Here is a 26,401-nt window from a genome sequence, read left to right on the forward strand (position 1 = left end):
TTGAAATAAAGTACTGGAGCAATATACTGTTCTCTAGGGGTTAATGTTACATTAATCAGAACTGACAAGCATGAAAATCATTCTTTGTTGTCTTTAAATTGCTAATTTAAGATTGAAATCTAAAACGCTTGAGCACTGATCGTTAACACTGACGCTCAAACAAAACCCAAGTAAAATCTTCTCTCCTATGGGCCACTAAACAATTGTTTTACATTTGGTTGAGAAAGCAAATGCAAAGTCTGTAACTAAATCCTAATGTATCGTTTAAGTGTTTCAATTCACAGGCTTTCTTTGGCTAAACTTCAACGAATTGTACTACAGTTTAATTGAAAAGCAGCATTTGCACAGGCATTTACATCTGAAGGCAGAAATAGTGGCATTGTACCGTGTGGTGCAGTGGCAGCAAGAATTCCTCCAAATCTAATTTTTTACAGGTATTTTTTTTCCAGTTGCAGAGGTATTGCAAAGAGCTGTTTCTCAGTTGAGACAGTGTGCAAAGTCTGAGACACTTAGTAACAAGATGCTTATTTAATAAGCTCATTAAAGCTTTAGAAACGTATTAAAGGATACAGTCCGACCTCAGTGCAATGGATGCGGACGCCAGATAGAATCAAGGGGAATAACACACCATCAACCCTGCAGCTACAAAAGTAACAAAAAAAAAAAAAAGTATGTAGCAGCAAAACAAATACACAGGCATGTCCTTCTTCTGCTTCTTTAATTGAATGGCTGTGTTTGGCCCCTAACAGGCTGTGTTAGGGGCCAAATCGAGTCCAGTTTCTTTTGCCAGTTTGAATATTTGCAGGTTCAGATCTATTTGCAGACACAGCTCCCACCAAAGTCCTTGGACATTCGCATTCGCCTCTGAAATAAGCTAAGCTGAATCTCCAGGCTCGTTGAAGGAAACTCTCTGGCCTGAAACCATTTAAGTCCAAACCCACCACTGCATCTGTTTTGACCTGTTCCCTGGTGATGAGGAGGGCGGAATAAAGACATCTGTGAGAGTCACCCTCTGTGTGACTGTACGGATGCTCCAATGGAGGGTGAGAGTAGGAGAAGGGCTGGGGGGAAAAGCAAGCTGTGCCCTCAGTCCCTCTGAGGAGCCAGTGAGCTACAGTAGCTGTGATAGCCAGCATCCAGAGTGAAGAATGTCACATTTATCACATCTGAGCACTTCGCCTTTCTTTGCAATTACAGTAAAGCAGGCTTGAGCTATGCAGACATACTTCCCACATCCATTGACCTCGATGGGAGATCCATAGCAAATCTTAGGGCAGAACCTGCTACACAAAAGACGTGTTAAAGACAGAAGCACTGTCATGCAGAACAAGCTCTTAGAGTAGAAGAAAAGGACTCAGCATTTGGCCAAGGAGAGGGGTCATGCACTGAGGGTGCTTTGTATTCTGGGAAGAACGTGGGACGATGGCTCTCCAGGCTCGTGGGGAGCAAAAGCAGAGGAATATAGAATTCAGGGAAAGAGAAAATGCAAGAGATTCTGAGCACTCTCTCATCTGGCAGACAAATCCACAATATGAAGGTTTCTGCAGAGGAGACCACTTATCTTTTCTTCTTATCGATACGAGTGCAACATTGTCACTGAATCAAGAATTAATTGGAGCAACATTCCTTTGTTTGTTAACCCCATCATCACAAAGAAATCTGCTGTCTAGACTCAAAGTCGGTTCAAATCTATGTATAACTAAATGAGATATCCATCATGTGGTATGCTCCTAGAGCAGGACTCAGTGGAACAGGTGAAGAAAATATTGACAAAGGTATGTTCACCAGTATATTTTAGATTTGTAGTCATAAGAGACAACTCCTAAGTCTGAAAATTAAAAATGTTTTTCCCTGTACACTTGTTTTTACAAGAAGTAGTGGGAAGATTTGATTTATATAATTCTGCTCCATTAAATTCTACCTCTTGACACTTCCAGTTCATTTTTAATCGTTTTCTATGAAAGATTGGCAGAAACAGGACCTGTCTGATTACTTTTAGTAACAATATTTGTGTTAGAGTTGGAACCAGCAGCGCAAGGAGAACAAGCCAAATAGTTAATAATGCAAAGGAACCTTAGAGTCTCAGACCTTTCAATTAAAATCAACAGCACGTGCCTAAACAACTGTTTGTTAAATGTTCATTTCTATTTCAAGCTCCTTAAAAATGAGAAATACTACGAAACAAACAAACAAAAAACCCAAAACAAAAAAAAACAACCAAAAAAACAAAAAACAAAACAAAACAAACAAGCAAACAAACAAAAAACCTACCCTAAAAAGTCATTAAGTATCTTCTTGTACTTAACATTTTTAATAGGCCTTCAAAGCCCCAAGTCCAAATACTTTTATACTGTTTAACCATTTTACCCCTGGAGATAGGTTTGACTGCATTTGTCTGGCAAAGCCAATATGAAGAAGTAAAGGGAAATCAAATGGGAGGAAGAAGGATTGAATAAGTATGGCATTAACCTTGACAATGACACTTTTCACTCAAATCAGTATTAAAGTTAGTATTTTCTGTTTTCTTTATACTTATGAAGGAAAGCATAAAAAGTCTTGGAAAATTTTCTAGTGATTCGTAATGTCATATGTACAGTTCACAACTTTTGTTTTGCTTTTAAATCTGAAGATTATTTGAAAGCTCAGGAATCATCACAAACTTTCACCCCATTTTTGAAAAATACATCTTTGCAAAATACATCCGTGTTTGGACCCAGCTGAAGTTTGATGAAATGAGCAGGGGTGGGATCCAGTGCTCTAGCAGACACCCAAACAGAGGTATCCCTACATAGGCTAGTGCAGGGCTCAGTTGCCTAAGGGTAAGTAAGGCACTGTCACCCCTGAGGCACGTGGCTTGGGGAGAGGTGCCCAGGTCCACAGGCAGCTCCAGGAAGATTTGGTTCTTCTCAGACTCTCCCTCATGCTTGTCAGCCTCTAAGAATGCCTTTGGCGCCCAGAGGCATCTATAGAGCCTATATTTAAGCAAGTAAGCATGTCTGCATTCCTGCTACAGGCAGTGGAGATCCAAGGCTTTATTCAGTTGCCTACAAGATGGTATCCAAAGCAGTGTGAGAACCCCTAAGGTTCTGAGACACCTGCCCAGAGCCAGCAGATATGGCACAGGATATATGGGAACTGATGCATTTCCAGAACGATGCCCACAGACCAGGAAGGACATCCCACAGCCTCCCAAGTGGCACTTGATGTTCACAGAATTAAATGAGCTCTTTGTGAGTGGATTCAAAGGAGATTGTATTCTAGAGATTCATTGAACCAGCCATCAGCTCCCTGTTTAGGATTGGCCTAAGTAGAGCTGCAGTGCTCAGTTCAGCACCAGTACATTTGAGAAGTCACAGGTTAGCCCCTCTTGTCTCCAGCTGCTGCTCCAGAAGGGCATTACAGTCCTGCAGGTCACATCCCAGGTGGGCCAGCCCTGCTTGAACATCTCACACCACAGAAGTACTTCAGGTATATCCTACACAAGTTCCCCCACCCACCACCCCTAGCCCTACTGGGAATTAAAACATTTAGTTCATATGTAGAAACCAACATGTACGAGTCTTCATCTTGAACTGAACTGAAGCAGCACAAAAGCTTCACAGGCGCTGGAGAAAATCCTGTTATTTTCAGGATTACATGCACAATTTCTCTTTGAGCCCTGAATCTGTTTATAGATAAACTGAAGAGGGTTTTTTGTATCAATAAACATGGCAACACAACAAACTCCCACTGCAGGCGTTGCATGAAGGTAAGCGTGTAAATGTTCCCCAAAGAGGCAAATACTGGTGCATATGTGTATTGAGCTTTTAGATATGTTTTCCAAGATTCACCTTCTTTTACACTGTTTTAAAATGCTCCCACTGTTGTTTTTTTTTTTTAAAAAAAGCTTTCATCTATCATCAAGGGCTGAACTAGAAAGCATCAAGTTAACATATTGCTTATATTAACATATGTAAATTTGTGATTTATTATTGTTTCCCTATTGCCACCTATTTTCTGTGCCTCAGACATGCAGTTAACTCCATGTAGTTAGATCTGCCAACATCTACACAGGATATGACTGTACTGTTGTAAAAGCAACAGAAGAAATTTCCTGATCACCAAGATTGCCTTCATCTTCAGGGACGTCAGCTGGCTCTACAGGAGGAGAAATTTCATATAGGAGCAGCTTGACCTCAAGACAGTTCCTGGTACAAGCAGTGCGGTGCAGGCAGAGCGAAACCAGAGCAGTGACTTCACATCCGAGCACCGTGGCTGCTGGGACAACATCGTACACTGCAAGCACAGGGACATCCATGAGCACCACCCATGAATGGGGAGCTGCAAACAAGTAAAAGTGCTCACACCAGCAAGAGCAAAAGATGACTCCATGTTTGTTTAAAGCTTGCTTCCCTTTCTTTACCTTACCTAAGATTTTATCTCTTTCCCTTTTCACCAGTTTCGAGCATTCAAAGTCTAAAACCAGACCCAAACCTAGTGAAGAAAAAGACATCTCTTTTCAGATAGACCCAGGAGACTTGGTTAGCCTACCACTTAGTTGTTCTTGAGTATCAAAAAGCTATTACTATATTTTAATTACATTTATATTTGCCAAAATTTTGACATTTTAAACATTAGCAAAAGTTTAGATGCCTCACTTGAAATAATAGCTTATGATTCTTCCTTCTCTCAAATGCACTAAGCAAATCTTTTATCAGTTGTATTAATGCAATAGTTGTATATAATTCTAGCAACCATTTAAAAACACATTAAAACTATTTGCTATATTGGAACATTTTAACATTAAGTCAGAGGTGGTATTTCAGTTAGAGGTGGTTTTCCCCTCCAGAGAATGTTTTCACACAGCATAGGAGGTTACTTACTGCTTATAGGAATTTATTACATTTGCTTGTCTCTTGACAGTATATTCTGTATCTGTCATCTATTTTTATAAATGCCCAATGAATTTTAAATTAAACTACATTTGGGAAATCAATTTCAGTCTGTCTCAATAGATCACAACATTCTAGCTGTAATGTCTGGATGGTGGAAATTACTTGAGTCTAAGTAATGTCCCTAAGGCTCAGGAATTCTCTGATCAGCCTTGAATGTTTTTAAGGTGGATATTACTTAGAAGAATAAATACATGACTCAGAGAAAGGTTAAAGGAAGGTGAAAAATTTTAAGCGGGATGTCACTAAAGGCAGACAGGAAGCAGAGCAGATATGGTAAGAGCAGCACTCAGCAATTCAGTGATTTACTTGTTATGCCAAAACCAAATCAGAGCTCCAAATCAATGCTTTGCAATGGATTAGCCAATGTGGCAGGAATAGAGATTGAAGTCTGCCTTAAACCAGTAAGGATATGAAAAGTGCTTAGTGAATATCAGCTGAAATGTTGTCCATTAACACAGGGAAGACACACACGAACATGAAAATTAAAAAAAAAAAAATCCTAACTTTATTCTGTGTTAAATCAGATACGTGCAGAGACAGCAGAGACATGGCAAATCTCTGTTATCACTGGAACAGGCTTGGGATGTGTAGGCATTATTTGATGAAAGAGAAAGGGGTGTTAGAGAGATTATAAGACTACAAAATTTAAAATTGCCATAAATAAAAAAAAATTTCTTGAGGATCATAATCACTTTGGGAATAGCTATTTAAAGTGGCCATTTAGGATATAAAGGGAGTTGGTGACAAGGCCTCAGGCTGTGTCTGAGTGAGCTGGGAGTGGGGGTGAGTATGTGCATAGCTGAGAGCCACCATTTCTCATTTGCATTGCTGGCCTCAGCCTTCCTGTGAGCAGCGCAGATCAAAGTCTCCTCAGGATGCTTAGGAAAAACAGGATTTGGGATTCTTTCTCAGTGCCCCAGACGGCAATACCCTGCACCTCACCTATACTTCATTCACCCGGAAAACACGGACAAGACCTGCAAGGTGTGCGGAGGCATCAGGAACTTGGGCTCCCCCTCTAGAGGCTCCCGGAGCTGAGGAACCCTGGCAAGAGCAGCCTGCAAAGGCAGCTGGAGAGGTCGCAGTAGGGATACCGAGTCAGTCTGGTCCGGACAGCAGATCCAACATCCACTTAACCAGCGCACAGGCGTGCACACACAACTGGATTGAGATCCTGACAGAGAGAAGAGTGTCATAGGACTCCAGTAAGAAAAAGCATGGAAGGGTCAGTTTGCCAGCCATGACTCAAGAAGAAACTGCTGGTGTTAAAGATGAAGATAGGAACTTGACAAAATAGTTATTTGAAAACTGTTGAAGTTATCTTGAAACACGTAATAGGGATATGAAAATATGTGAAATTACTAAGCATGAACAATTTCCATAAATATTTTGATTAGGCTACAGTATTTCTCACTTTAAAGTTAGAAGTTTGAAACAGATTTGAAGCCTGGTGGCTTTATCTGTATACATTTTTTATGGGTTTCTGAAAGCACCACGATAAAGTGACCCTGCAAACAAATGGAATTGTGCCTCTTGACCACATCCTGCTAATACCATCTCAGCAGCCTCATCAGAAACAGAAAGAATGGGAATGCACTACTGGAGCAGAATTGAGGCAACCAGGGCCCATAGATTTAAACATTTAAACTGAAACACATTTTCTCTGATGACACAACTAGAAACATAGAAACAGATGTGCGAGATTTTGATGCTATCATGAAAACATCGTAATGCATAACGGATCCAAAACAAGAAGAGGGGGTGGGTCTGAAATGCTCACACTCTGCATCAAACCACTGCTTGTTTATTGTGAGTAAGCAGCAGCTCACACATCACAACTACGTTTTGCAATGGTGTTTTGCAATGGCCAGAAGCACCGTGCACTGACTTTCTGAGCAGGTTCACATAAAACACAAGCCAGCCTGCTTTAGCACAGAAAGTGATGCTGGCCAGTCAGGGGTGGGGTTTTCACCAGATTCATCTTGCCCCAGTCACAGCCAGCCCGTACACAGGGCAGAGCAGAAGGCATGCACAAGCGTAAATTAATTCAGCGCTGGCAGAACTGGAAAGCAGCTAAAAACAGTTGGCTACACTTCAGAAACTCTAATTCTAAAAGTATCAGTGTAAAGAGGCGTCAAATTTAAAAACCAGGACATCTGCAGGACGTTAGTTCACAAGTCTTTGCCAATTTAAGTTCCTGTAATGAAACCTGAGACTGAAAATGTACTCAATACGTGGGTAACAAGGACCTGATAAGACCGGGTTTTTTAATCACGTGAGCTGCCTTGCAGAAGTTTCCACAAACAACATGCACAGAGATATGATATGAAGGAGTTTCACGGGCTGAGATCTCCGGTACGGTGTGTGACTGTCGCGTCCAGGCAGTGCCCAGGCCAGAGACGGCTCCTGGTGGCACCTGCAAGCCGGGGAGCCGCCGGGCGAGGCCTGGGACACAGGGCAGCGCTCAGCCCACGGAGCTCCCGCTGTGCTCGGACAAGGATGAAGCCACCGATGACAAATCACGGGTGAAAATGTAGGAAGTAAATCTGACACCCGCTCCTGGAAGGTCTAAGACCCCGCTTCTCCCCGGCCGGGTACAGACCCGCTTCGGGGCAAACAGGTGCCCCGCGGGCACGGCCCGGGCCAGCGGCAGCTCCCCGGCGCCTCGGGAACTGGCCCCCCGGTGCTTCCCACCGGGCTTCCCGCGTCCGGCCCCGCGGGACCGGCCCGGCTCGGCCCGGCGAGGGGGGGAGGCCGGGGGAGGTGGGAGGAGACGTGGGAAGGACTTCAGTTGCCACTACAAATCTGGTGACAGACGCGCCGCCGGCCCGTGGCGATGGGCAGGTGGGTGCGGCGAGGCGGCAGGGCCGGGGGCGGCCGCGGGGGTGCGGGTGGTGGGCGGGTGCGGGGATGTTGGCGGCGCTTCCCCACGGGCCGCCCGCCGCGCTCCCCGCCCGGGCGGGGGTGTGGGGCGGGCGGGGGCGGCCCCGCGCGGCACTGACGTCGCGGAGGGGCCGCTCAAAGGCGGCGGCGGCTCGGGGCGCCCAAGATGGCGGCGGGTGAAGGGTGCGTGCGGGACCGGCGGGCGGGAGCGGTAGCGGTGCCGGTGCGGCGGCGCTGCCAACCCGCCCGGGGTCGGCCTGCGGGGAGCAGGTGCCCGGCGGAGGGGAGCGCGGGGCGGGAGACACCGGCGCCTTTTTCTCGGGGAGGGACGGTAGCGGCGGCGCGGTGTTTGCGTAGGGCCACCTGAGGAGGAGGTGCTCGTTGCCGCGGGGGCGAGCCGGGCACAGCGTCGGGGGAGCGGGACCCTGGGACCGGCCACCCCCGCCGGGCAGCAGGGGTTCTGCCGCCTTCCCGCCGCGCTCGGTGTGTGGCGGGGAACCCCTGCGTGGGGCCCGCTGTCTTACGCGTCCCTGAGGGGCCGGGAGGACGTGGAGGTGAGGGAGAGCGCGGAGGGGAGCGCAGGGCCGCGGTGAGCAGGGCCCGCTGCTCTCGGCTCCTGCCTGTGGTGGCCAGAGGCGAAGTCGCGCCATGTCGCGGAGCGCCGGACCTTGTGCGGGCACGGCTCCGCGGCACCGAGCCCTGGGCCAGCCTTGCAGGGGTGCCTGTGCTTGCAGAGGCTGTCAGAGCTGTCAGCGATGCTCGTTTTTCCAAACGAGATAAACTGTCAAGTGTAACTTCAGATGAGTAGGAAGTGCCGTGTTTTTGGTGCCTGTGTGGAAGTGCTTCAATCTGTGTTTGTTTGTCGTCAAGTCTGCCCTGGAGGAAACGCGCGGTTATTTGCAGTAGTAGACATCGAATGTAAAGCTGTGCCGCTGTCTGTGGTGTCCTGGGGTAAATGGCCACTTCTAGGAAGCGCGATGGGTGTACATTCTTTAGCTGGTAAAAAAAAAAGAAAAAAAAAAAAGGCAAAAAAAGTTAAATGGCACGGCTCCAAGGAAGAGAGACTGGGGGGGGGTTTCTTGTCAAAGGCTGTTCTGTTAGAAATCGGAAATAATTCACAAAATTTCTTTTTGAAGTGCTGCTTTGATTTCAAGTCTAAATTGTTACGCCTGCAGGACTGTACTGCAGCTGGAAGTTATGCACATAAGTGTTTCGTTGAGTTGTTTTCTTAAAGAAAACTCGTTTAAAAAAGCAGTAAAGCAGTACATCTGCCTTGTAGTTACTGAATTTGTTATCTAAAACTTTAAGTACCCATGATTCCTGTGTTTTCAGATATTCAGCAGGTACTCTGAACCTGATGAGAATCAGTTGGTAAACAGTCATCTGATTTAAAAGCCAGAATATAAATGGGGCTCAAGAGCACACACACGTGGGTATACAATTGTAAGAGTCTGTACTGCATTTCTAGTCTTATGTTGGAGATTTCTCATTTATGTGTCAGGCACTTAATTACACAAGTAGTGACTAAGGGTAAAATACAGCCTTTCGTTTATAGTTATATTTTAAAAATTTAGCTGTGAAAATCACCCTTAAACTGTTAAAATCTTGGTTTGGTTTTTTTGGTTTGTTTGTTTTTTGGTTTTTTTTTTTTTTTTTTTTTTTTCCCATGGAACAGAAATGGAAGAAAACCATCAATTTTCATGACTTCTAAGTTGGTTTTGGCATCAAGTGCTTTTTCAGCTCATTAATTACTCAAAAATGTACATTTTGCCAGCCTTTCTTGAGTGGAGCAAAAGGAATTAAAGTGTCAGTAAAGTTGAAATACGGTACAATAAAAAAATCCTTTTCTATGTATCTTTGTTTCTAGCTTGTGAAACTTTGGTGCAAGAAGAAACTTCTGTGTATCTCTCTGTTTCCAGACAACTTAATGCTTTCAATAGTACTATTCTATATGCTAGTAGTTGTTATTTTGCTTACTGCTTCAGCTCAGGTCTGTGGTAAGAACACAGAGGGGGGCTTGATCTCTGAAGTGCTGGTCAACTAATTCAAAGTTTCTTTTGTGTGTGTGCACAGAACTGAACCTCAGGAGAGAAGAATGCAGAAACTAGGGCTGAATAACTTCCTTTAGGGAATTTTAACATCGGAGCATTAGATTGTACTATTTTATTCCAGCTGCAGTTTTCAGGTGTGGGAGTGAGTATGCAGTAGTTTTCCTGTTTCTTCCATCATTGTCACTTCACTCCTGTTTTTTACCCTGAGATCTTTTGCCAAGTTTTGGTTCTAAGGTACAGTTTTTAAATGTTGTGGGTTGATGCAGTCTCAGTACTTCAAACATTCATTATGTCAGCGTGCTGTTTGACATTCATCTGAAGTTTTCTTTGTCTCACTTTTGTACTCTAAGCTTTTTTGCAGTGTTTTCAGATATTGCTGTCTTTTTGACCAAACTGCATTTTGATTTCTTCACTTTTTTTTCAAAGAAAGACTTCTCCCATGCTAAGACGTTTCCTCCCCCCTCCCCCTTCCACCCTGTCTCTTTTTTCCAACACATCGACGTAGGTGGGAATATGTCATGCTGGCTTGGCTGCTGGTGGGGGAGCTGGGGCTTTAGGTTTTTCCCTTCGAGGTGCTGATCTTGCGCTTTCGTAGAATTGTGCTGCTCTTGCATGAAGAGCTTGAATGTGCAGTCCCGATTTACACAGCGGCTGTCCAGAAATCAGTGGACTGTTTTTGTCCTCAGTCTGATGTCTGCTTACACTGAGGCATGTAAGCAGTTTTAGTCTTGAGAATGTTTTTAAAAGTGTGAAAAAAATAATCTGCTCGTATAGTATTAAAAGGAAGGAAAAGTAAGGCGCAGGGTTTATGCAGTGACTTTAACAAACCCAGAAAGAAGATTGCTCTGACTGACAGCATTGCTGTGGGTGACAACCCTGTGGGAAGGCAGGGTTTAGTGTTCTTTTCTGGTCTGCTGGAAAGGACTGTTACTAATACGTTATGCAGTAGAATCCACATATGTGAGCCCAAAACCACAAAGATAAGTCTTGTCCCTTGAAATTCTCTATACCGTATTTAATTATTGTAGCACACTTTACATGCATATTACTATCCTGAATTTTGTCAGTATTACAAAAGTTCATCTTTGCTGTGGAAAAGACATTGTCAGACTAGAAGACATGAGACAATGCTGATGGTCTTATTTATAAAGACAATAAAAAAACAAACTTACTGTGCACAATTATTCATAAAAGAATCTAATGAGCAGCCTGCAGATCAGATTGTCTTTTGGAAGGAATTAATGTTGTGGGTGCAAATAAGATGAAAGAGTTAAGCAAGCCCTGACTTTTGTGATCTGTTGACCATAGCACACAAGAGATCCCGACCTCCCCTAATACACTGTGGCTGGTACTTGGTCTGGGAGCTGCTGGATGGCTCCCCAGAGACAGTGGTGCCTGAAATACTTTGGTGCAGTCAGTATGGACTGGAAACAACACTTAGCCAGAATGAGTGAGAAATCAATAGGGGCATGTAAAACTGTGTACAGTGGTTTAGTTTCTCTACAGCTTGTTCAAGCTTTTCTTCATTACAGAATAAATTCTATACAACACATGCAATGCTGGGTGCTGATTATGTGCTTAGAGACTTATTACAGCTCTTATGTTGGTATCTATATTGTAATGTTTTAAAAGGCACTAGCCATGGGCCAATTAACCAAACAAAGCCGTTTTTGGTTGAATTTTTTAACGACAGTTTTTATCAAAGTACCAGATGAAATGTAGAGCTTCTTTTCTAGCCATCTGCAACCTTTTATTTGTTTCCCTTCTTTAGTGGTGTCATGTTGTTGTGTATTAGGATTTCCTCTAGGTAATGCTTATTTTACACTACACATCTGTTCAATATTGAGAAACCTATTAAGTTTTTCAGAACTGTAGAAATTGATAAATATTAGCATATTTAAGGCTAGCAGCTGGGATACAGTTTTTTTGGTTCTATCCAGAGCTGTGTAAATCACTCAGTATTTTTGTAGTATAGTTTATTCCCCTGTAAAGCATAGAATCCAGGACCTTTATACTGTACAGCCTAAGCTGGGTCCAGAGCATGTATTTGTAATGGCGAACTCATTTCACTTGGCATAGACTGAATATTTGACAAAGCCTTGAAATGCTCAGGTGAATGAATTGTTTCATCTGGCAGGCACTGTGCATAATGGTACTGGTGCCTGTGCTCTTTGGCCCTTCTGGTCAGCAATGTGGTGGGCACAAATGACCCAGATCAAATGGAATAATTTCCTGATGCATCATAGCACTAGGATAGTTACAATTTATCTCTAGATGGTATATCTTAACAAGATAGTCAAAATGGTAAAAACAAGAATGAATCACTGTCTCTAATTTTTTGCTAACCAGAGACTGTTTAGGGTAAATGCACTTTATAGGAGGAAGCAAAAACAGCAGCTTTGAACAAATAAATGCAACCATACAAACTTAATAAAGGATATAAGCCACTGCTAGCCAGATTTTTAAATGAACTTTTGAAGAACTGGGTTAGAAAGTTTTTATAAAGTTTGTGGTAACTGATGTAGATACCTCCTGGTATTTCTGTCTTAAGAAATCAAGTTCTACTTTGCTAAGTTACTATTTCAGAAGTGTTAGGATGATGTGTTAAAATGTAGATATTTAAGATACTTTATTATAGAAATAGTATAATTGAGTTGACTGAGCACGGAGGAGCAGTGATTTAATTAGAGGTATGGATTAATTTGGGGTTTGAGTTGTGTAAAGCCTCGTTTGTCTGAACTGTTGGCACTGCGTAAATATAATAAATTTAAGTGAACTTTGCACTTCTGCACCTGCATGCTTAGGGGTGGAATTAATAGGAGAATTTTGGAATCTCAGAGCAGTTTGAGTTGCAAGAGCCCATAAAGATCCTGTAGTCCAATCCCCTGCTGTGCAGAGGGACACCTCCAATTAGATCCAGCTGTTCAAAGTCCAATCCCACCCGGCTCTGAACAGTTCTAGGGATGGGGGCATCCACAGCTTCTCTGAACGGCCTTTCCCACTCTAAGTGGGAACTGTAACAGCATCTTTTAACAAATCAGTGTCCCGTAATAAAAAAACCAAACCAGGCCTAAAGTGTAGCTAGTATGTTTCAGTCCTGAGCCACAAAGCACTGGGAAGATAAACAGTGGTGTGCAGGCAATTTAGTGTGAAGGTGGAACTGCTGTTGAAGGTGTTGAGTATGGGTGTGGCTCCATGTGACTGATGTCTTTCACGTGTTTGGTGGGACTCAGCTGGGTGATGACAGTGATCTTAATTTGGATTTGGTACACTGACTCCTGTAAAAGGGATACAGTTGGGTATTTATGAACTAAACTTTCTTTTTTTTTTAGTTGCAGATTGATATATCATGGGCAGAAAATAGTTTGGATGATGTGTTTTGCCAGCATATTTCTGCAATTTCAGTTTTAACAATGGATAAATGTAAGCACGTAGGACGTCTGCGACTGGCCCAAGATCACTCCATTCTCAATCCTCAGAAATGGCATTGCATGGACTGCAATACTACGGAATCTGTGTGGGCGTGCCTCAGCTGCTCACACGTGGCGTGTGGAAGATACATCGAAGAGCATGCACTAAAGCACTTTCAGGAGAGCAGCCACCCAGTGGCGTTGGAAGTTAACGAGCTCTATGTTTTCTGCTATCTCTGCGACGATTACGTTCTCAATGACAACGCAACCGGTGACTTAAAACTCTTGCGGAGTACATTAAGTGCAATCAAGAGTCAGAACTATGAGTGCACTACTCGAAGTGGGAGGACCTTGCGTTCTATGGGTACCAGTGATGATTCCTACCTTGCACACGGTGGTGCCCAAGCCATGCTTCGGAATGAGGACAGGATGTTCACGGCTCTCTGGCACCGACGGCGTGCAGTCCTTGGCAAAGTATTCAGATCGTGGCTTGAGTTGACACCTACTGGGAAAAGGATTTTGGAAGAAGAAAGACGTCAAGAAGAAGCAGAGCTAAAAAAGGACGAAGCTAGGAAGAGAAGACAAGAACGAAAGCGTGAGTTGAAAGCAGAGATGGAAAAGATGCCTCCAAGAAAGAGCAGTCGTTTACAAAATCAGACTAGAATGTCCTCAAAACCAGAACCCTGCCCTCAAAAAACATCACAGAACATGGAATTTTTGGCAGAGTTGAAAGAAACATATACCTCAGAAGAACTGAGATTGAAAAAAATAAGTGACTCTCCAATTAAACGAAGGCCTACAGTGACTCCTGGAGTAACAGGACTGAGAAACCTGGGAAACACATGCTATATGAATTCTGTCCTGCAGGTATTAAGTCACTTACTTATTTTTCGAGAATGCTTTTTAAAGCTTGATCTCAACCAAACTCAGGAACTGCTGGCAACAGCAACCAATGGTAAAACAAGATCTTCATCTAAACACCTGTCAATAGCTGCCTCAACATTACACGTGAATGAGAACCAAGAGAAAGTAAAGGGATCATATTCTGTGAGGCGCCCTAGTTTATCCTCTGGATTAAGTGGAGGAGCTTCAAAAAGTATGGAACTTATTCAACCCAGGGAGCCCAGTTCAAAGCATATTTCTCTCTGCCATGAGTTGCATACGCTGTTCCAGGTTATGTGGTCTGGCAAATGGGCACTGGTGTCTCCTTTTGCCATGCTTCATTCTGTGTGGAGACTAATTCCAGCCTTCAGAGGGTATGCCCAACAAGATGCTCAGGAATTTCTCTGTGAACTTTTGGATAAAGTACAGCAGGAACTGGAGACTACAGGGACCAGATACCCAGCTCTCATCCCTGCTTCTCAAAGAAAACTTATAAAGCAGGTTTTGAATGTGGTTAACAACATTTTTCATGGACAGTTACTAAGTCAGGTATGTTTTATGATTACTTTTTATAAGGTGTTTAATGATTTATAGTTCTGGATTTACTCTAGTCAGTCAGGGATGGACATACTTCACAGGTTTATACATTTATAACTGTTGAGGGGGGATGGTGAGGATATATTACACAGTTTCAGAAGAAATATTACACAGTTTGAATAGAAGCTGCCCTGTAGCACTCCCGCTACCAAAAACTAGGCCTTTCAAACCCAATACACCTGTTAATCATAAAAGTCTTACATTTTTTATTTTAAAACATGTTTTAAAACCTTTCCACCTGCTGAGAAATATTTGTATTTGCTGTTAAGCACCAACTCATTTGAAGGAATGAAGAATTTACAATTTCAAGTATCTGGCTTATCACTATAGTGCTGCTAGATAAAAGGTGTTAAGGAAGGTTAATCTAGTGTAAGTAGAAACTGATTAGGTAATGGATGTCAAAGAGGATATCATTTCACTAAATAGCTTGAATTTGAGATTGATTACCAGTGAGTAATTGCATGTCATGATTTTATGTACAGAAATACTAATATTTCTTTTCTATTGCAACACAAAGATACAGAAGGCTCTGTCAACACAGGAACCAAATTTGTGGGGTGGAGGCAGTGGTGGTTCTCCTTTCTGCATGATTCTTTTTTTTTTTTTTTCCTACTTCTCAGCTCCTTGTTAAGTATTTCAGTGTGTTCACTGCTATTATGCATATCCCAACAGTGTGTATAAATGTCTGAATACTGACTGAACAAACAAATGCTTGTTTCTGTTGAATTAATCTAAAAACTAACCACATTGCAGCAGGAACAGAAGTTGGGAAGTTCCTGGCTCCTGGAATGGATCTGTAGTATACGTGAACATGTTAACTGAGGAAGTGTGGAAGCATTTGATGAATTTGTGTGTAAAGCAAAGGCTGAACACAAAAATGTCTGCTCCTGGTATTCTGACTATTTCATTGATGGTTTAATGTTTTAATATGTAAAACTGGAAATCCAAGTGGTTTTTGACTGAGGTAGGATTGTTTACTTCTGCGATCCCTATAAGCTTCATGGAAGGTAACACAGCTGTTTGCAGCATATGTCAGCCCTCAGTCATTTTAGGTTTTGTGAAACTACTGGAAACTGTTAGATCTGTCAATAAAACTGGATCACCAGCTGCCTTCTGCCTGGCCCTGAGTACAAGCACTTCAGTGGCATACTTCCTTTCCTTGGGTACTAGATATCTTGTATCAGTGTTGCACAACTGGAAGTGTTTAGTATATTATGTCATTAAAGAGTTTTTTGTTTGAAAATTCCATTCCTTTCCAAAATAGCAATTTTGCCAGCAAAATAAGGTTATTTTTTTAGGAATAGTGACAAGGTTTGCTTGTGTTGCAAACCTCCTTACAGGATTCATTGCTTTAGTAAGAATTTTCAAGGCTCTAAAGACACAGCATCATTTCAGTAATAACTACTTCCACATATTTTTAGCTTTAGGAGAGGTTTGTGACTAGAAACCCTCCCACCTTCCTGAGACCAGGAGAGGAGTAGTGAGAATTCACTAATGTGTAAACAAACAAAACCAATACAACGTAAAGAAAAACTCCTCACTTCCACACTATTGAGTAAACCAGAAATGGAATTAGGCAGTTTTGAGGTATCCTCTGACTTCTGTGACTACAGCTCTTACTGCAGCTGCTCCACGTCTGTGTGCAGAATACAGCCCTGATCAACTCAAGAATGCCTGAAGTGAGAGGAGCAAGAAAAAGAGTATTGAGGCTGTTATCGAGTGATTTCTCCCTGGCTCATTAGGCAGTTCCCACAGACTGTTCAACACTTTACCCCTCCCAGTGTTTCCTTTGACTTTTGCCACTCCCTTTTTTTTAGATTAGTCTTCACTTGTGGTTTTGAACATGATAACTATTACAAGGAAAAGGTAAGCCCTGAAGGTTTAAATTCCTTCTTTGTAAAATACATTCAGGTCATCTTAATGATTTAGTCCCTGATGTTTGCACATGGAAAGATGAACTCTACAAACTCTCTTAGGCAATTATTTTCCTTTCCTCAGTAAGATTCCTACATCATGATTTCACTAGGCGTTTGTCAGAACTGCTTTAATGAAGTTAACAGAAAAGGCAAGAAAACACCCATGCAGGGCTGGAAAAAAACCCCAAACTTCTTGCTATGTCATTGCATCTTGGACAGTGTTAACTCTTAAAAGCAATTTCTGTATGTTTAGTCCTTACAGGCTTAACGTTATCTGCCTACAAGATAAAGTAATACTGTGATAAACATAGTGATAAAAATAAATATGCAATACTGTGACAGTATTATAGTTTCTCTCTAGAAGATAATTGGAGCTGTTCCCAGCTGCTCTTTTTAAAAATAAGATGGGATTTTATTTTAGTGTGTTAAGTTACATCTTACTTCATTGAAAAAGGGGAATTGGGAAGCATGTTTCTGTGTGCAGCTGCCTTCCATTTTAGAACCCCTAAAACGTTACCATACTTACTGGCCCTTTGTACAGAAAATATAAGCTCAAGATACTTGATTCTGTGAGATACTCAAGTGCCATGAAGTCAATCTTCCTGACCTTCAAACCTCAGGAATACCATGAACTACTCTTGATAAAGAACACAGAGGATCCCTTACAGTGCTGATAAGCTGTGTGTTTACTTAGGTATCACGTTACTTTCACATGTGCAGCTCAACTTTTCCCCCCTTCTTCTAGTTCTAATTTAACTCGAAGGGAAGTCATAATCCTGAGTTTGCCATCAATCTGTTGCTACTGAAGTGTTGCCTGGTTCAGCACCAAGTGAATTTAGGATCTAAGATTAAGAAAGCAGATAGTGGAGTGTTTGAGAATCTTGTGCAGATTACTTTTTGATAGCTAGAAAAAGTTTTGGGTGATGTCAAAACAATTGAACATTTTATATGAGGTAATTGTATATATGTTGCTATTTTCTCAGCTGTAAAGTAAGTTTTCTTCATTTGCTGCTTGAAATATTTTACTATTTTATGGAGTACTAGACTAGGTAATGGATAACTCCAAGAATAGCATGAGCAAATTGCCTCTGTTTTTTAATTTTATATTTATTCTAATACCTGTTTCAGGATTTCAACTTTTTACTTTGCAGTACTGTGAAACTGCAATACCTGGTACGTCTAAGAGAAGTAAAGATCTGTATTGTAGGTGAAAAACCCTTCCCCTCTGCTTTGTCTTCATGTGCTAGTCTTCCTGCAGTGATTGGAGAAAGTGGCTCATACCTCTCAAACCCATTGGGACTCTGAGGAGATCCCAGTATGTCTATTAAAACCTTAGTTGTTTTCAATCCCTCAGTGCTTGTACTCTTGTGGAAGGTACTTACTGTCTCCTGTCCTCAGTGCTTCAATGGGAAAGGAGAAACTGCTGTGCTGTGAGCTCATGTGGCAGTGGTAAACCGACCCACACTGGCTCACAGACCTCTAAAGTACACTTCAAGAGCTCAAGTATGTTAGCTGTTGTCTCAAGAGTTTTTTGGCTTGTGTTTTTTTTAAATGGTACCAACTAAATAGCACAGTATGCAACAATTTTTAAGGTATCTTTATTTCAACTTTGTCCATATTAAGCAAGGAAGGGGACAGGTGTGTTTCTAAAAATCCAGAAATTGAAATAACACATTTTATTGTGTGCCACATGTACTCAGAAATCATATGAGTAGAAATTCTTGTACAAGGATAAAATCCACCTTGAACTTCCTTCTCTGGGCTGAACAGTCCCAGCTCTCTCAGCATTTCTTCATATGTTAGATATGTCCAAGGCTTTTCATCATCTCCCTGGCCCTTTGGTGGACTCAGTCCAGCATATCCATGTCTCCCCTTTTTTCTGAGCACTGGGCCCAGCACTTCAGCTGTGTGGGAGCTGAGGAGGGGGCAGGGATCACCTGCCTGGACCTGCTGGTGATGCTGTGCCAAATGCGGCTCCAGAGGCTCTTGGCCTCCTTTGCCTTGAGGTCACGTCTCTGGCACCTGGACAGTTCTCCCCCAGGTCCTTCTCTTCCCACCCAGCCTGTGCTGGTGCTGGGTGATTCGTGCCCAGGAGCAGGATGTGGTGTTTCCTTTTGCAGAGCTCCATAACAGCCCTGTCCTGTTCCCGCTGGGTGGCAGTGCCCCCAGCCAGCCTTACCAGCCACTCCTCCTGCTTTGTGTCATCCGCAGACTTCTCAGAGTTCAGAAAAATTGGCTCCAATATTTTTTATAGCAATGCCTGGTAGGCTGGTAGCTTCTGATACCTTTAGGTATGCTTAAAACTTCCTAAGCAGTTTGATTACTTCCTGCTCATTTTTAAGATGGAATCTGAGCAAAATGCTTCCCCCTGCTCCTGCTCGGCATGGCAGAATAACAGTGCAGTGATCAGAGAAATGAATAGGCCAGGTCTCAAGGAGTGAAGTAGGTTTTAACCAGTGTAGTATATAAACTATTCTTAAAGCATATTTCAGGACAGATTGTCTGAGGAAAGGGGAGATGTGATTTTTGAGTTGTCTGAAAGCCTTCAGTTTTGGGTAGTACGCTGTGAGTTAGAGTTTGGAAGAGAGTGCTGAGGGTGATCTGTGCACTGCTGGGTATTAAGTCTCCCACTGAAAAGACTGTTAGAGAGACAGAACTTGAGGCAAGTAATGGGACAATTTGCACTTAAACCAGTTGATGTCATCATGTATACTGATTTCTATATTTTGGTGTGAGTCTTTGTGCCTTTATGTGTAGTGTGACCTACAAAATGATTGTCAAGTTGTTTTCCAACTAGATGAAAGTAACATTTTAAATTAATCTATAAGAGGTCATTGAATCAGAGATTACAGTTGCCTGTGGTTATGCTTTATGTTATTCTGCCAAATAGATAGAGATCATTTTGAGGATACTGTGTGCTTATCACTACAAAGTTCAGTTTGGGTTTTTTTTATGCTGACTGTCATATGAATTCTGCATTTTAGCTGTATTCCAGAGATTCCCTTCAACTTCAATTACTTTCCTGTGCAAAAATTTAGTTACTAATCATTATATACATGTCTCATCTAGTGAAAGCACAAAAATGGGACTGGCTATTTTACTCTTCTTAAAAATGACAAAGAAAAAAAAGAGTTGGGGCAGAGGTGGTTAAGAGTTTTCTTTCTTGCATGCAAGTGCAGGGAACACAGGCAAAACAGTTGATGATGAAGTTGGCTTTTTCTGCAGCAATATGTTAACTATTTTCTTTGGCTGCATTTACACTGAATGCCATCCAGGGCAGTGGCTGTCCGTCACGTTATTGTGGCCACAATGATGCTTGTCTGAGTAGTCTCTGTGCTTAGCTTGAATCAAGCAATTTGATCCAGCTCTTTTCAGTCTGGCCTTTGGCCCATGATTGAATACTAAGCTTTAACCAAACAATTGTATTTAGTACCCGTGTTTCAAGGCATGAGAGGGTGGTCAGGGCAGAACATAAGGTAGAGATTTCAGACTAGTTAAAATCTGTAATTTACTTTGCTTTAGCATGAACTTTTCATTTGTTTTTCTATAAAAGACAGCATTACAGCTTCTTATAATAGCAATTCTGAATTACAATGGGAAGGTGGAATCAAAACTCTGAATTTATAAAGTATAATCATAAAGACAGACATCACTGACCAGATTGCCAGAGTATACTCACTTCCCTATTACTGTTGTGCATACTTATACTATACAAAGTTACACTGGACAAATGCATAAAGTTTTTGGCCTTTGAGTTCATGTTTGGGGTTCGTTTTGTGTTTTATAAAATCTCAACCAACTTTTGAACAGTTTTTACAATTTCTGCCCCTCTCATGGAGAAAGAAAATCTGGGTTGCACTGTGTGAATGATAATGGAGTTTGAGATAAAGGAGTCCCATTTAGGACAGAAAAAAGAGTGATGGGAATGTCATGAAGCCAATGCCAGTGGACAGGCCAGTGCAGATGAATTCCACAGAAGGCTGGGAATCCTCCTGCTTTTTGAGTAAGCCAGTTGGTAAGCGCAGGCCTGGCTGAGAAGAACACTTCCACCCTTGTTGCAGCCGTGCTTGGCTGTCCTTGTCCAGGAGCAGCGAGCCACAGGGGCTGATGGGGTGAGCCCGCGTGTGTCGGGTTACCGCGCTCTTGGCACCTACCGAAATCCCAGAGTTTAGCTCTGCTGCAGTGAGGACTGCCTTGGAATTGAGGAAATCTGTGCAGCTGTGTAGCAGTACTGGGTTTTGTCCCCACAAATCAGCTTTGCTCACAGTTGCATGACGAGATGAGAAGCAGATTTATTACATTTGTTTGTGTTCTTCAGGTTTTTTGACTGGCAAAAATTGGAAGCTGGGTCTATTATTCATGTCTTTTTCTCTGGGATAGTACTCGTTAGCTAGTTGGGAAAGAAGATCTTAACCTAGATTATTAATATAATACACTAAATTTGAAACCTCAGAATGTGTTAAAATTATCTGTATTGAAGTCACGTGTGTTCTACATCCTGAGCTCCTTAATCTTAAGTGTGCATTCATGTGCAACAAATTCTTACGTAACTCATCAATTAAATAAACTTTTGACCCAACAAAATTACCCATTTGTGCAGCAGAAATTTATTAGTCATTCTGGGTTTAAGCTGGAGTGTGATTGAACTGTGGCCAAACATACCATTTTGTCTCCTATGTCTAGATTTCAGCTCTGAATTACTAATAACTTGTGGCTTTGAAACATTGCCAGATGTTAGCACTTGCAAAAGATGCTCCCGACAGTGTAAATTAAAACAGAAGAATCACCTCTTTTCTGCCATGTAAGTCTGAAGTTTTGTTTTCTAAGAACAAGGCAGTGGCATTTTCATCTTAGAACTTAAAGCTATTAACTTAAAGTTAATAGCTTTCCTAACTGCACTGCTGAATGCTCATGTTGGGACACATGTGCACAGGTGTGTTTTTAAAAATCCAGGAATTGAAATGGTGGCTAATGCAGAGATGGAGTTTAAGCTGTTGCAGCTACTGAGTGCAGTTACAAGAACACCTAGGAGGAAGATACCATGAGGTGACAAATAGGTCCTTACATAAATGATCATGAAATACCAAAGCAGAGTGAATAATTACCTAACAGCAAACCTTCAGAAGAAACAAAGGAGCATCTGAACAAAACCGAATGTATTTTCACGTTTGTACTAAGCAAACTGAAGGGAGCTGCACCAAATTTATGTAGAACAGCAGCGGTACAAAGGGGTCCCTGTGAAATAACAATCTTTGGATGTCACATGAAGTTTCATTCCTTTATTACAATGTCTTTGCGTTAGCTGTTCTGAACAGTTTGTGTATTTTCCTAAATAGAAAGCATGCAACACCTAATGTGTTACCTTTCCAGCTTAGAAGAGCTACTGCTTTTAACTTATTTTCCTAAGTATGGAATGTTATAATAAATTGTCTCCTGCCTGTAGTATCTGCATTTTCCAGGTTGACTCACTTCACTTCTTTACATTTTATTTATGTTGTCTTACTGCTTGTCCTTTCCCTAGTGTGACGATGGATCCACTTACTGAAAGAAGAAATAAATTATTTTTACCTGTTAATTTTTCTTTGAAGAAGTGTGCTTCCTAATCCAGGCTTCCCTGGAAGACTTACAAAGTAAGAAGGATATGACTTTAAAATCCCCAGCTGTTCCTTTTTTTTTTTCTTCTTTTGTGTGTGTGTGTGTGGTTTTGATTTATTTTGATTTATTTTTAAATTAACCTATATTATAATTGCTCATGTAAATTTTTCTTTTTGAGAAAAGACTCCTGAGACTTCACCAGCTGCTTTCTTTTGGACAGTCCCAGACAGAACATTTTGACACTGTTTTTGTTTCTCAGTAAAACATAAGAACACTTACTTGTTTGTGATAACAGTTTTGGACATGCTGCTTCAGAGAAAAGAAATTAGGTGTATCATCTCTGTTGTTAAATGACCTTGTCTTGTCTTTGGTTACCCTTGGTTATCTCTAGGAAAAAGAATCTCTTTTTAGAGCTATGTTATGGTACATGTACATTTAGCAAAAGGTAACATTTAGCAAAGTACATTTTTGAGTGTAAGCAGCTGGTGAAATATCTTTTTTACAGGTTACATGTCTTGCCTGTGACAATAAATCAAATACCATAGAACCTTTCTGGGACCTGTCCCTGGAGTTTCCTGAGCGGTATCACTGCAATGGCAAGGAGATGTCGTCTCAGTATCCATGTCTGCTGACAGAAATGCTGGCCAAGTTTACAGAAACTGAAGCTTTGGAAGGAAAGATATATGCATGTGATCAGTGCAACAGTGAGTAAAGGCAGTATGTACTCATGCATACATTCTCTGTGTAAAATGTGAACTGACAGTGCAAGTATAGAAGTCTTAAAAGTGTATTGCAAACAAAGACCTTCTTCTTATGTCCTGCTGTTACTTGCCCCCTAGAAGATTAAATTGTTCAAAAGATGTTTTGAAGTGTGATGCTTCATTTAGATACAGTCTCATGACACACTAATGGGGTTTCTAGTACTCCCAGCTGAAGAAGCCATCACCTTTTTAAATTAAGGTGACTAATGTAAGTGACTGTGCAAGTATTTTTTTCTTGCATCATAAAATAATCATTGCAAAACGGCTCTCAGAGCGTATCCTTTTTAAGGAGGCATGTACCATAAATATTTAGGTCCACACAAATTCTGTGGAAAAATCTTAGACTGAAATACAAGGCTGTTACCAAGATTTGTATTGTGTAACTGTGTGTTTGACCTCAGCAAAACGAAGGAAGTTTTCTTCTAAACCAGTTATACTCACAGAAGCTCAGAAGCAGCTTATGGTGTGTCGACTACCTCAGGTTCTCAGATTACACCTTAAACGGTTTAGGTAAGTAGTACCACAACAAAAAGTGTTGCAAACTGACAGATTCAGTCTTGCTCTACCATTGCTTAGGATCAATGTTTTTTCAGCATCAGTTTCATTTTCCTTTACTAGTATGGTGAGAAATAGTTCTAGTTCTAGTATTTTTAGAAATACTACAAATTTATTTTTCTTGTTCACTTGAAACATCTGTAAGATATAAGTTTAAGCTTTAACTTTTAACTTTTTGGATTTCAGGTACTTGCTACTTTAGTACCAAAATTATTTTATCCTTGTTTTCAGTCAAAACCTACTAACCTTGCTCTGAACTCTATTGGTAAAAATTAATCTGGTGGTAGAGTAGGGTGCTCATAATCACTAATGCAAACCTGGACTGTATTCAGTGGAAGTCTCAGATAACCATCCTGTATCCAAGTACGTAAATACATTTAGCCTTAGAGAAGGGAAGTGGACCCTGCATTTCTGTGAACTCATAGCACAACATCAGTACCGCCTGTCTCTCGTACAAAGGAAACTGAAAATGAGACAGAATAAAGGAGAAATACCAAAGAGGTATAACGGGTGGGAAATACTTCCTACTCACCACTGCACAGATCTTAAGATAGATGTTTCAGAAGATGACAACAGTAGGTGCCATAGACACATTTAAAAGGCCTTGAAATAAAGAAGTGAAAGAGGAAGCTTAGGAAAAAAACCCAAAAACCCTAGCATTTATTTTGTGCACAGAATAATAGTGAAAAATATTGTGTTGTGTTCAAACGTAATTCAGAGTGCTGTGCTCTTTCCTTTAAAAAAACCCATATGTTTTCATTTGATTTACCTTTCCAGGTGGTCAGGACGCAATCACCGTGAGAAGATTGGGGTACATGTTAGTTTTGATCAAATGCTAAACATGGAGCCTTACTGCTGCAGGGAATCCCTCAAGTCTCTCCTGCCTGACTGCTTCATCTACGACTTGTCCGCTGTGGTCATGCATCACGGGAAGGGTTTTGGCTCAGGGCACTACACTGCCTACTGCTACAATTCTGAAGGAGGTAGGAACCAGCTGGGAAATGAGGGAAGTGAGGGAGAAAGGGGTGCTCCTAATTCTAAAGTGATACAAAGAGTGTCTTTTCTCAAAAGCAAAAGGGAATCTATTAATTGTAGCTGATCTGCCTGAAATGAGAAGTGCAGCTCTGTAGACCAACAGTTCAGTTTTTGTATTGCCTTGTTAAATGTGTTCTGGCTACAAACTCTCTTGTAAATCTGAGGAAGCTGAGCTGGGCTTTTAAAACATTGAGGTAAATAAACCAGATCAACTGAAACAGTTTACTATTTGTACACAACTCATGAAATGGGACCAAACACTAATTAATTATTAAATATGATGCAATTACTTAAAATCAGTGTCCTGATGACTTTTTTATTTTTCTGGTATATTTCCTTACTGCAGGATTTTGGGTACACTGCAATGATTCAAAACTCAACATGTGCACTATGGAAGAAGTATGCAAGGCTCAAGCCTACATTTTGTTTTACAGCCAACGACTTACTCAGGCAAATGGACATGGTAGAGTCCCTTGTCCTAGCACAGCTGAAAGTCAGCAGCACACAGAATTAGCTGGCTGTTCCATGGACAACAGTAGCAGCTAATCCAAAGCCAGTTAACTGTGTGTATGGTAAAGGTTTAAATTGTCATAACTATGTATTTTTAAAGGGAAGTACAGTATTGTACTTCTTCAATGTTTATATAGTTTTGTATTAGTTGAAGTACTCTTTACAATGGTTAGCAAAAGTTTTTATTGACAATAAGTAACTTTCAAAGTACCTAGAATTTCAATACAGCTATTTTTTTAAGGAAGAGATTGCTATGTGCATTTAACTTTTACCTCAGGCTATTTTTTTAAGCTGGTTTTGTATTTTGATAATATTTTTGAATTGGTTTAGAAAATTTACTTCAATGGGCAACTGATATTTGTCTGGTTAATTTTCTGTATATGCTTGTGTACATTTTTTAGTATAGTTCTAAAGATACCGTGATTCTTACTGTCTTGCAGGAATTGCTACTAGGTCTTAGAATATTGACATTCACCAGCAAGGAATGTTAAAACATGTCAGATAGTAACTGAATTTTTTCTAGGCAACTTTCTGTGAAATTATTTTGCAAGCTTGAATGGCTATACTAAAGATACATTGATAGAATTTCTTAAAATCTGAACTTGAGGAAATAGAGCATGAAGTTATTTTCATGTATGTAAGAGGAGTGTTTAATAACACAAGAATGTATCTTTATCAAGACTTGCATGTTTTAGCCTTAACAAACCTGACAACTTAAAACTCAAGTGCCAAATTCAAAGTAATTTAACAACCAGGGGCTTTTTTATTCCAAAAATTTTAAAAGTTTTCTTAAACAAGTAAAAAACTCAGTAACCCCCCCCCAACAATAAAACCACACTTACTCACCCCACTGTCACTGCTACAAGAACATTAGCATCCCTTTTCTTGAACTGGACCAGCTTACTTTAAGCTGCAGCAAGCATTGTCTGTCTCAGTCATCCCTGAGCAAACAGCTGATGAAAAGCAGCTGCAGTGTTTGCATGAAAGCATTCTCAGTCTGGTTTCATTACCCACAACTGCTGTACCTTATCCTACATGGTCCTACCACTAGCATTAACAGAGCTGTGCAGTGAGGAGAATTTAACAAGTAGGAATTATCAGTCCTCCACATACAGTAGTTAATGCCAATTAAATTTTAATTGTGAAGTTATTTTGTGTAAGTCCTATGCAAATTGTTACCTCATCTTCTGTGAAGTTTATACCTCAATAAAATGCCTTGATATGGACAGAAAAGCGTGTGTGAACTGGAATCAATTCCTACATTATTATTAT

The 26,401-nt window shown here is 41.2% G+C and overlaps 1 protein-coding gene across 7 annotated transcripts; it reads left to right on the top strand.

Moving 5' to 3' along the window:
• The first annotated feature begins 7,345 nt into the window (after positions 1 to 7,345).
• On the top strand, positions 7,346 to 26,362 carry USP44 (ubiquitin specific peptidase 44). 7 transcript variants are annotated; one of them, XM_041474285.1, is made up of 6 exons: positions 7,346 to 7,467; positions 13,201 to 14,709; positions 22,774 to 22,972; positions 23,431 to 23,539; positions 24,362 to 24,567; positions 24,966 to 26,362. In XM_041474285.1, exons 2-6 carry the CDS (start codon positions 13,282 to 13,284, stop codon positions 25,163 to 25,165), a joined length of 2,142 nt encoding a protein of 713 aa, XP_041330219.1. In that variant the 5' UTR covers positions 7,346 to 7,467; positions 13,201 to 13,281; the 3' UTR covers positions 25,166 to 26,362. The 7 variants fall into 7 exon arrangements, with proteins under 7 accessions (XP_041330219.1, XP_041330224.1, XP_041330222.1 ...); XM_041474290.1 differs by lacking the exon at positions 7,346 to 7,467 and adding an exon at positions 7,559 to 7,778; XM_041474288.1 differs by lacking the exon at positions 7,346 to 7,467 and adding an exon at positions 7,764 to 7,778 and having other exon boundaries at positions 13,207 to 14,709.
• Positions 26,363 to 26,401: the final 39 nt, after the last annotated feature.

This window comes from Pyrgilauda ruficollis, unplaced genomic scaffold (genome assembly GCF_017590135.1).
Source record: "Pyrgilauda ruficollis isolate IOZ18807 unplaced genomic scaffold, ASM1759013v1 scaffold32, whole genome shotgun sequence".
In the NCBI taxonomy this organism is placed as follows: Eukaryota; Metazoa; Chordata; class Aves; order Passeriformes; family Passeridae; genus Pyrgilauda; species Pyrgilauda ruficollis.

What these genes read in the sequence shown, in the direction of transcription:
- USP44 (XM_041474285.1), top strand. Translation starts at nt 13,282, where the DNA reads ATGGATAAATGTAAGCACGTAGGACGTCTGCGACTGGCCCAAGATCAC. An exon ending in ATGGACAGTTACTAAGTCAG is followed by an intron (nt 14,710 to 22,773) that starts GTATGTTTTATG and finishes TCTTTTTTACAG; the next exon opens with GTTACATGTCTTGCCTGTGA. An exon ending in TGCATGTGATCAGTGCAACA is followed by an intron (nt 22,973 to 23,430) that starts GTGAGTAAAGGC and finishes GTTTGACCTCAG; the next exon opens with CAAAACGAAGGAAGTTTTCT.